Raw genomic sequence first — 11,913 nt, forward strand, 5'->3', positions numbered from 1 at the left:
GTTTTTTGCCATAACGGCAAAGAATTCATAGACTAATTACTAGGGATGCACCGAATATTCGGCCACCGAAAATTTTCGGCCCAACCGAAAATGGCCCAAAAGCGCATTTTCGGTTTTCTGCCGAAAGACTTTTATCACTGAAACAACACGGCCGAAACAGGATGTTGTGATGACGCAAGCGAAAACAGCGGCCAGTACGAGCTTGTCTGGAAAGGCCAACATGTCTGCGGTGTGGACGTATTTTAGTAAATCTGAGAAAGACACATGGATAGGGATTTGCAAAACATGTATTGTCAAAATTTCAAGAGGGGGCGCATCTGCAAAGAATTTCTCCACGTCGGGTTTAATTTATCACCTGAGATCCAAACATCTCGATTGCTATGCTGAATATGAGGGGAATGCAGCGCAGAAAAGGAAAATCCCTCCGAGCATGCCCACTCCGTCTGTGGCGGACGTTTTTGAAAAGGCAAGGAAGTTTAAAACTTAAAGCGCTTCAATTCTTGGTGCATTTGTTGTTTTTAAAAGGCCTACGGTTAACATATGGACTATGGCAATCTTTCTTTTGATACACTATTATGTTGTAGTCCTACAGCGAAAATTTTAAAATGCACCTGACTTATATGCACTTTGTGTTTTTATGAGGGAACATATTTAATTTTACAGTCTTGTTTAAATTGATTTATTCTTTGAAACATTCATATTAATTTATGTAATCGCAATGCCTTGCAATTTTAATGAGGTTAGTACACAGTCATAGCCATAAATGCAATGGTACTAATAATTGGCAAAATAATTTCTTTCGGTGTTTCGGTTTTCGGTTTTCGGCATTGGTTTCCTCATTTTCGGTTTTGGCCAAAAATTTTCATTTTGGTGCATCCCTACTAATTACAGCTAAAATTTCACACAATTGTCTAATAGGACATGTAGTGTTATTTTATATCCAAAAGGTCAAAGGTCAACTTCACTGTGACATCATACGCTTTTCTTGCCATCACTGAACACCATAACTCATGAACAGAAGGGAAGATGATTGTGACCCTATTTCACATTTGGTTGGATACTGAAGGCTGAAGACATGTGCGAAGTAGCCATTCCTTAGAATTTGTAGCTTCTTTGCAGCAGCATCCATATTTGAAGTATCGTCGGCTGTCATGACCCCAATTCTGTGTCCTATCAGAATCAGCTTTATCAGCCAAGAATATATAGCATAACATATTATATTATCTACTGGAATTTTTCAAGTCAGTATGGTGATAACTTCCATTTTGCCAAAGAGAGAAATCCCTACAAATACTACAAGAGTCTAGAGAGCCAGGGATGTAAAATGGAACCTCATTGGTTGGCAGAGGCATTACAGCCTTGGGCAGTAACTCACAAGTAGCACAGTAGCTAACAAGTAGCCATCCTCTTTTCCACATGGACACACTGCAGTTATAGTAGTAGTGAAAGTGAATAGTAGTGAAAGTGAAAGATGTCCACCATGTGAGCTCTGCATGCAGCAGACAAAAGCTTCAGTTTTGAGCAAGGTAGGAAAACGAAGGAACTGGTGGTGGTTGTTTCAGATGTGGCCTTCACACAAACTGCAGTGCACCTCACAGTTTGAGCTTTGATTGCAGAGCATATGTAATAATTGGTGCTGCACCAAACACCTACACACTTATGCTAGAATGTACCATGTATTAAGAAAGCTCATTATGTTTTCACCACTGGTATCTGACAAACTGGTGTGGTGTGGTGTGTTTTTGTGGCATTTGCTACAGCTCATCAGAGTAGACCATAGCATGTACATGGTGAAAGTTGGCTGAGTCATCTTAACACCTCATCCTGGCACTGGTGAGAACAAGGGTGCGCACAGGAGTAGATGTGTGGGTGAGAGCGAGACGAAGGATCTCCAACCCCCAACTAGCACTGAAATCCCTCTGTTGAGGAGTGTGATGAGATTAGGACAAAGGGAAGAAAAGAGAGAGACAGAGAAAATGAGAGCATGTACAGTCTGGTTATAATGTAAAAAAAAAAAAAAAACGCAGTGTAGGAGTGAATCACTGTGCTCGCATAAATCACAGATGAACTCAAATAACACTTTCCTCATGTAAAACTAAATCTACCACTAAGATTGACCAAGCATTTAACACGAACTTTGAATACTGAACACTTTTGATTAACATTTGAAACTCTGAGTACTAGGTTGGTAGAGCATGAGACTCAATCTCTCAGGGCCTTAGGTTTGAGCCCCACTCTGGACGGCACCACCTCCCATGGGCCCACCACCTGTGGGAGGTGCCGTAGGACTTTGGTGCATTTTGGACTGGGCGGCAGTCACCCCCGCAACCTGGACCCAGATAAGCGGCAGATGATGACATGACTCTGAGTACTATAAACACACTATACAGGTCTAAAGGGTCAGTAGTCTTCAAAAAGATGTCATTAAGTCATCAAGTTAATATTTTGTTTGCACACGGTTTATAAAAATAAAATCATTCAGGACTTTGGGGGGGACTCTGTTAAGTCCAATGCTGGCAGCGTAAAGGTAGTGTTGAAACATCATGTATAGCTTCATGACAAAAAAGGTGACAGGAAATATAACTGATCAGTTTGCACAGTATTCTTGATGAGTTGTTGAAGTCCAGCCGACTGAATGACTGAAAGTCTGAAGGTACCAGGTGTTGAAAGCTTTGCCTAAGCAAAGAAAATATAGCTATTGTAGTGGCCGGCAGTGTTTTATGCAGACGAAATCCCACTGGCCTAAATGTTGTCATTTCTCCAGAAAGCCCAGAGACAGCTGGTCTGGATGTGACGCTCTGAACCCTGCACCCTCACCACAGTGCCCTCTATCTTTTTGCACTAACAGTAACTGTACTCTGGACACAGGAAGATGGATAGTTCTGTTGCTGAGGATGGATGGCACAGCCTGCAGTACATTTGGAGTCAAACGCCGGTCGATCTGTCTTTATTTAGGTGATTATCAGTCTCATTTTCTCCACCAAAGCCTGAACTGAGACAGTGGTAGGAGGCCGAAAGCTGTTTGCTCTGTGGGAACCTGTCACCACAGAGTGAGGACACATTTCAGGCTGAGGGACAAAGTTACCTCAATCCTCAATCATTAACTGACTCCAGCAGAAACAGACAGTTACTGTCCTTCACCCTCTGTCCAGCCGCAACTGGATTAATAACTCAAACCATTCTACGCTGAAGTAATGATGTGTCCAATCTCAGTTTAGGCCTCAAACCACCACAAAATAGAAGTCAGGGACAGCTGCGGCTCCTGCTGGATAACTGGATGTCCGTTTACTGAAGGCTTGGCGGTTTGACTCCATGTGTCCAAATGTCCTTGGGGAAGACACCAACCCCTGCAGACTTGTAGTCTGAGTCCAACTTTTAAACAGATTTATGATGTAGCAACCACAGTGGAAAGTCTTAACCACACACACACATAACTGTGAAGCCATCCTTCAATCAGACAGGACCTGTGCCTGCATCCATACGTCAAGAGGATGTCCTGACTGGAAAGGAAATGTAATTAGTGAAATTATTGTTATTCCTTTAGGGCTTTTGAAGTATCATAGACTGTACAAAAAACTTCATGTTTTAATCACCTGTCGCTGTCAGGGACAATCTCTCCATTTTGCCTCTGTCTCTGGCCACCTGAGAAATTCTCCCTCTTGATGACAGATGATTGTATATGGCATCATTAACCTACGCAGCAGCTAAGTAGTAAGTGCCTCACCTTTCATGTCACATTGAACCACAGCAGTAGTCAGGAAGTTAGAGAAGGTCTTGTTTGTCGGAAGTCTTGAAACTTGAATCTGAAGCCTCAGTAAAATGCATTATCTGTGATAAAGAAGCATGCAAACAATCTTTCTATGACAGCACCTCATCTAATTTATATTTTCTTGCTAGTGTTCAAACTCCTCTGCACAGTCCAGAAGTAGCTTTCTCATCTTCGTAACAGTAAGTGACCAAGCATGAATGGAATAGATCAAATTAAAAGCTGCAAACACTGTAAATAGGGTTTAAGCTGAGACCAAGCCTCAAGTGTCTATAGTCTTGAATCTATTTCCTTACAGCTGAAGATGAACAGCAATGTTCTTAAGGTCAGAGGATAAATGTTTGAAATCGTTTGTGGACAGGAGAAATATTTTGTCTCCCATCACTTAAATTGAAAGCACAATGAGAAAGACAGTGTGAACCTCTCCTCTAACCTCTGTCCTGAAAATATCATAAATGATAGGTCTTCTCAAAAATTTTCCAATAGCCTGAGATTGAACTATGGTTTGATGCTCCCACATTCAGTGGCAGCAAAAGCATGAATAGCATCTTAAACTCTCTCTCAGCAGTGGACAGTGGATGGAAGTTTTGCTTGAGTTTATCTACAGTTGACTCTTTTACAAACAAAGAAAGTAGAATCCACGTATTTACTGCTTTTCAAAAGAAACCAGCTTCCCTGGAATATCTTCTATCTATCAATCTTCTCATCTAACTCTTGACAAAAAAAGGAAGCATTTTGTATTTACAACATTATTTATAAGTCCATATCACTCATTAAACAAGTCCAATACTGGACAGGTATGCTCTTTCGTAGATAGTAGCTTCTACATTCATATGTGACGTTTTGAAACTTTCAAAACCACCTTTCAGATGTTTTATACTTAAAAGTCTCATTCATTCATTCAATTATTCTGGTCCAATGTGATATGATGTGTCCAAAATAAATTGTAAGTATTTCAGTGTTACACTTTACTGTCATGCACAGTGCACATGGGAATTACTGAAAAGCCATTAAGCAAGTCCACCCTCCAGAAATGTTACCTGCAGCTACACAAAAATAAAGAGTTTTAATGTGTCAGTTCATCTAAATATAACACGTGTGGTAACATATGGTTGGTGGTACGTTAATAATTTTGAATTTATACACCTTATATACCCAGGTTTTTAAAGATCTGTTTCTCTCATCAAGTAAATATTATTACATTTTTAGTGATGGCTCCTCCTACACTAGAACTCTGCGTGACCTCCCTTCAGGTATGATGTTAAAATTACTAATGATTCATGTGACCAGATTCTCAATTTACTACTGCAGAGTTATTTTTATAGGACATAATGAATGAGTTAATTAGGAAAATTAATTTGTAGGATTAAGTCCTACAAATAGCAGCTATTCAGAAATCCCTCTTCATTATATTATATCCAGACATAAATATGGAAGCTGCATGGAGTTCTCTGGGTTAAAGGTCATATGCGGCTGATGTGTACTGTTCCATATTTTGACACTCACACATGGAATAAGCAGTGGGAGGCACTCTGAGGTTCAGTGTTATTTTATTGTGAAAACATCAGACAGGATGAACTGAGGTCGGGCTGCTGCGGGATTGACAACACTCTCCCACACTCAGCGCAATAGTACGCGCTCAATTATTCATGATTTCAGTGAATACAGCCTCTGAAATGAACCGAGTGCAACAGCACGGAGAGAGACTGTCCTCAGAGTAAATGAGAGATGCAGGAGTTTGTGTGTGTGTGTGTGTGTGTGTGCTGCCATGGTGATAGCGAAGAAGGCTGTGCGCGTAGTCGTCTGAGAAATAAATAAATAAATAAATGTTGCAATGAGAGTCTCGCCTTTCCCTCTAAGGCAGAGCAGGTACAGCACGGAGTGTCAACATACGCATCCATGCACATCCACACACACTCACCCGCACACACACACACACACACTCCCATTAGACAGGATGGTGAAAAATGCTGATGATGTATAAGTATAAATCCAGTAACAGCTAATCTAGGATTCATTACTCAAAAGGTCACACACAACACACATACACACACACGCACAGCACAAAATCCACACAGTGGCCCATTGAGAGACCACAACCACGCTAATGTGGACGAATCTGACAAATTCCACCCATGTGTTCAGCTATGTAGTGTTTTTTTTATAGGGGAGAAATGAACTAGTATAATTAATCTGTATTTAAAACCCTACAAAGACCAGGGCCTGATGGTGCAAGGTCCACCCCAGAAATGGATCTGACATTTTCTTCACAGTTGATCTGTGACTGAGAGAGAACTTATCAAAACTTAGCTTGTTTGGGTCGTAAATTTTGGTCATAATTTCTATGAGTAACATTTCATTATACTTAAAGAAATGAATTGCTGAGATCAGGGAAAAGAGGCAATGATGCTACAACAAAATATAAAGGGGCAAGAAACATGCGCTCAGGGGTAGTAAACAAGCTAACAGTTTAGCCAGATTATCTAAACTCTAAAGTTCACATGAAAAGGTATGTGTAGTGTAGCAGGATGAAGTGCAATGAATGTTTTATAAAAGACAGTTTAATTAGTTGTAGACATCCATCAGAGAAGGTGTGGAACATGTTAATGTTCTTCAGGAAGATTGATTTGAGCTACCATGCTTGCCATAGTTGTGCACAAACCTAGCTTTCCAGTACAGTGTGGGAGATTTTTCTTGACATTTCATCTGTTCTCAACTTTTCATTTTAAACCGATAAACTGCTGGCTTGTTTACAACTTGTTCGATTGTCCGAGCACGCCTTGCCCCTTGCCCTGTCAAACTTCAATTGCAATGATGTTCATGTGTTCCCGGATCTCAAAGTTTATAGAACAAGTCACAAGTAGGTGTTCTCAGTCTTCTTCTGCTTGTGTGTTGCGCTAAATGAAAGGCACAAAGAAAGAAAAGTGCGATACATTGGTTTTGTGTGTGTGTGTGTGTGTGTGTGTGTGTGTGTGTGTGCATGAGGCAACCAGAGTAATTAATTTATACAAACATGACAGCTCAAAAAACAGCAGCAGAATTAACAACATCATGTCCACGTTGTACAAAAAACATACTGCTTTAGGACTTTAGATATGTCAGGATCAGGCAGAAAAGGAGAGAAGCTGATCAGAATTTCCTGGCTTTGTCCCTCTATGCCGATGATATGATAACATTTCTGGAGGAATTTATCTTGAGTATTGTGTTTTTGGTGCCAAAGGGATCCAAAATAAAAACCACAAAAACTAGAAAAAGGAGGAAAAAGTTTTGCAGACTGTGGGGTTAAAAACAGGGATAGAAGCACAAAAGCATGAATTGTGAATTTTACACCAGATGTTTACATTTTTTCATATACAGCAGGTCATTTTTCGAGCAAGGCTGGAGAGGAGGAAAATACAAGCCTCTGTAACGGGCTTGTTTGAAGGCTAAGAAGTCCTCTGTGATCAATTCTGTGGCTAAATGTGGAGCTTAAGCCAAGGGTGTTAAAGTCTGTACTGCCTGCCCAGGTACTGCCTTGCCTCCAGATGTTTATAATTTAAAGATCTGGAGATCACTTGGAAGTTATGCTGACATTTCACCAGCCACTTTACAGGGATTCTGGCGTGAAGTAAAAGTATCAAGGTAAACTCTCAATGACAAAAAAAACTTTTGTCGTTGCTGTGCTGCTATGTTTGCAAAGTTTTGTTAAATATGATACTCCAGTTATTAAGTATTGCACTTTCAAAGGGTTGGAGGATCTTGACTTAATCATAAGTCCGAGTAGTAACTTAAATTTAGACCAATTACTTATTTATAGGCAACATATAAGCACAGAGATTTCATTTTCCTTTGCATTGTGGTTTAGGAGATGTTCTCACTCTCATTCCCTCCCCTACCTCCCTCCCCTCCTGTATAATACTTACACAACCAGCCTGTAATCCAATTACAATCAGTGTGCAGTTATTAGCTTTAACATTCTCATGTTCTGGTTAAGGAATCATCCCAATGATCTGAGAGCAGATGTGATTTTGGTCACCCAAAGTCACCCACAAGTCTCTGATGGTCTCAGGCTCAGAAGGACAAAGCCACAAGCTGATATACACCATACATCCTTCAGAAATGAAAGTTTCGAGATGCACTAATAATGTAGTGGCATCGGAGGCAAGTTCTGAAGAAACAAATCAACATCACAGAATTCTTTTAACAGTTCACCTTTAAAAACCCTAAACCAGGAAAACAAAAATATGAAATCTTTCTCTTAGTTTAATGAACAAAGCAAATTAAATAATCTTTTGTAATTGCTGCTCGCAGCAATGCTTCAGTAAAAAATAAACTAAGCATGTAGACAAAAGGATAATCTTAATTTACTGATCATTATTGTTCATCAGAACAGATGCTTTGCAGGGATGTGATGACCCTGGGTACGACATGGCAGGGCATGGTTATGAGATCTAGTCCCTTTAACCCTTTCACAACCATGCAGGCCATCTCTTTTCTTTCATCTCAACAGTAAGGATGGTGCTCACAATAGCTGGTGTGCGCCAATCATCTGAACTGCTCCCGTACCCTTCTTAACCACATCATGTTGTTCAAAGTATCAAGGATCATTACAGACAATGATTATTTTTTACCCACAGACTTCACTGCTGCAGCAGGTGTCTCTGATTTCACAGGGTCCACGAAAGGTCCCTTCTGCCAAGATCATAATAAGAAAGACCAGGGACAGAACTTGTTTGGTCCAAACTGCTGACTGAATGCCATGGCGCCACAGTTACAGTTGAAGAGGTTTTGAGAGTGCAGTCAGTAGCCATCCATTACAGTGCATCCTCGATGCACTGATGAGCCAGTTTCCCTCTGAAATGTATGACTCTAATGAGGGCAAGGGCAATGGGGGCTAATACACCATATTGGCATCGCAGCAAAGGGCATGAAGTGTCTTTTACAATTTGACGGAGTTTCTCTATTGACTGGGGGGGTAAGCTTAGCTCCCTCCCATGCGTTGGGGGGGCATCAGAGCACGTGCGAGGCCACTGTTAACTTTACAGAATCGGAAGCAACCTAATTTGTCAGCAGTTTGTTTAAATGTTTATGGGGCATCATCAGGATAGTTCCTCTTCAAGTCCATCCTCTAGGGATAAGCTCCCCATCTTGAAGACCTGCTTCACCTTCTAATTTCTAATCTTTGCGTGCTTATTGTCCATTTAGCCCACATTTTCATCCAATCAGTGCTCTCTGTGTCACCAAGAGTTGATTGGACATCCTTCCACTTATGCCCAGACAAGCACGCATCATCATTCTTTCCTTCAGCAATCATTCATGTGTTTTATTTCAGACCTGCAAGATCCGATGATGTTTTTTTTTTTTTAAATCGTTTGCTTCAAAAAAATGTCTGCCCTTCACTTATTTTGTTGCCTTTCTTTAAAAAAAGGCAGCCATTCTCAGAGTCTCGGCTCTGTACTCCGTCAGTCCAGCCGAAGGTAGCTGGGTGTGGAGTAGTTGAACATGAGGAAGTCCAACTTGTAAAGCTGGTAAAGTTGGATCTGCTGCTGAGTGCTGATATTGCTGAAGAACTGGGCTGTCATGGTATCTGTGGTACGAGTGGACTTGGCGTAGCTTGGGAAGCGCAGGGAATTGCCAACACCTACCAGCCGCAGCACATAATTTGCGTCCTCCTCCAGTGTCTCGTACTTGCCCACCAGGTCGTAGTGGATGTGACATGGGTGGCAAAGCTGGTACACGGTCTGCCAGTGCTCGTTGAGCGGGCCATCGCGTTGTGTGGCTGGGTCCACCAGGTACTCAGTGAATTCCTTGAATTTGACATCAGCACCATGGAGCAGAGCATCCTGAGTAGCATTCTTGCGGTAGCGCCGGACTATACGGGTGCCAAAACGCTTGTGAAAGGATGAGTTGTACTTGAGGGTGAACTTGTTGCGGTATGCAGACACCAGCCTCTCAAAGGGCTCGCGAACAAAGAGGAACTTGAGATAGTTCTTGAGGCGGTGGTTGATCTCAGCGATGCTGTACTGGTTCAGCGTCTTCAGGTTAGATGGAATATGGGCTTCATTGGAAGGGATTTCCATTGGGTCACTATGGAAAACAAAAAAAGGACAGTGAGGAACAAAGCAAAGAATGATTCTCATGTCTTTGTATCATCACTTACATCCAGTGAAATTTACTACATCATTCAATAGGTCCTGACCAATATACTTCCCTGGTACTCTCTAAGTGCTTAAGAAGCAGTCTGATATGTGCTAGACTCACTTGTATTTGCCCCGACCTGTGAGAACCATCATGACACGTTTCCAGTTGGTACAGGCCACTTTCGGGACATAGCAGTAGATGAGCTCATGATCCTCGTCCACCACGAGATGTTTCAGGTCTCCAGGAGTCAAGACTCGCCGCTTACGGCTGGTTGCGGTGTAGACCCGACAGGCATCCACTACCTGATCCCTCCTGGTCTGGTGGAGGATGGCTGCTGCTGACAGCTCCGGCTGTTCATGGAGAAATAAGAGAAAGAGACGATGTGAAATTCAAACGAAAAACTGTCGGGAGGTGACCATCTGGATATACATACGTATATATACACATACATACATACATATACACATATACACACACACACACACACACATATATATATTGTGATGAAAGTGTAACTTGAAAAGTCTTTTGTGCTCAAGAAGAGGGCCTTTTTTTTTTATCCCTCCCTCTTCTTTCTTTGTGGTACTCTCTGTGCCACACATCAAAGCTAAGGAATTTCTGCACAAATGGCAGCTCTTTGTTGATGAAAATCTCTACCTTTTTTTATTCGCTCAGAGATATCAAACTGACATCCACACAAATATTACAGCAAGCGTGTGTGGCCTCCCATCTGGAGGACAAACGCTGTAAATTAACATGGGGAAAAGAAACAAAGGGAGGGAATCTTGTCATCTGCTCTCCCTCAGTTTCTCCCCTCCTTATCTTGCCTCTTTCCCCAGATTACTTTCTGCCATTTTATTTCCTCTTCAAGCAGCTCAGACAAGTCCGTCTTGCTGTTTCAATGAAAAAGTGTGGCTGAGAGGGGAAAGAGAGGAAACCGTGATAGAGGTTACTGACCTCTGGCCCATTTCAAGCCATTCCTAAGGGACAGCAGACACTATTACTTGCCTATTTGCTTGCACATTGCCCCCTAATCCCCTGTGGACATGTGGGTGAGCATCAGCCACCAAAAGTCATGAAACCACAGCTACAAACGTAGTTAGCAGCTCCACATAATATGGGCAATTTAGTTTGACCTCTTCCCATTGGTCAAGGTCAAAGAAGGGCCTCAAACCTTCAGCTCGGCAGTTTTCCTGTGCAGCTGCAATAGATGATAGCAACACATCCTCACATTCATATGTGAGGGTGTGTATGTGTGAAATTATCATTGTTGCACATGCAAATAGTGAAATCTTTACTTCACTCTGTCGGGAGAAGTTCAAGATGAGCCAGCTGTACATTCATGACAATCACCTTTTCTTGTCACTGCACTTTTATTAGTAAAATGTGTGAGAAGCTGACGACAGGGGAACGTAGAGATTTTGTTTCCGTACTGTATTTCAAGTCTTCATTTCCCCACCATGGTTCTATTACTCTCACTGAAAGGTGTTATGAGTTAGAAATACGACCTGAGAATCAGAGCGGGACCAGCTCTTCTTAGATGCAAGGGGCTGTAATGAATATGTTCCTCCTGATCTGCTGACGGTTGAAAAGAAGGATAGAGAAGAAAGGAAGCTGGGAGGGGTTTTAAAAAAAAGGAGGAAGGTTAGAAGGAAGAAAAGAGTTCTGTAGCTGCCTATTCAAGTGAAATCCGATTCTGAATCACCACGCACCACACATCCTTGGGGCTCTCAAAAGTCCCAAGATCACTGCCAGTAAACTATAAGTTTTAATGGGCCTATCCTTGGTTTATTATATTAGTTTATAAATGGAATAAAAAAAAACCCTGAATATCAGCTTTAATTGATATTCTGGTGACACCCAGTAGATGCATTATCTGAGGACAGTATATTATGTTTGAGACATAACATGACATAACATAACAAGCAGCTTCTCTCAAGTATGGATGTTCAAGAACACTTTAGCACATAGAAATATATCAGTGGGAGTTTACATGAGTGACAAAGTCTTCCACGGATAATTAACCT

At 41.6% G+C, this 11,913-nt stretch overlaps 1 protein-coding gene across 2 annotated transcripts in view; it reads right to left on the reverse strand.

Annotated features, from left to right (window-relative positions):
- Positions 1-5,309: 5,309 nt before the first annotated feature.
- The window catches only part of chst11 (carbohydrate (chondroitin 4) sulfotransferase 11), a 51,492-nt gene continuing 44,888 nt past the window's right edge, over positions 5,310-11,913 (reverse strand). For both annotated transcript variants that reach the window (XM_041030621.1, XM_041030620.1), the window contains exons 3-4: positions 10,007-10,236; positions 5,310-9,832 (exon numbers count right to left, since the gene is read on the reverse strand). In XM_041030621.1, coding sequence (XP_040886555.1) covers positions 9,208-9,832; positions 10,007-10,236 — 855 coding nt within the window. In that variant the 3' untranslated portion in view covers positions 5,310-9,207. The remainder of the gene's footprint in view (positions 9,833-10,006; positions 10,237-11,913) is intronic.

This window comes from Toxotes jaculatrix, chromosome 22 (genome assembly GCF_017976425.1).
Source record: "Toxotes jaculatrix isolate fToxJac2 chromosome 22, fToxJac2.pri, whole genome shotgun sequence".
In the NCBI taxonomy this organism is placed as follows: Eukaryota; Metazoa; Chordata; class Actinopteri; family Toxotidae; genus Toxotes; species Toxotes jaculatrix.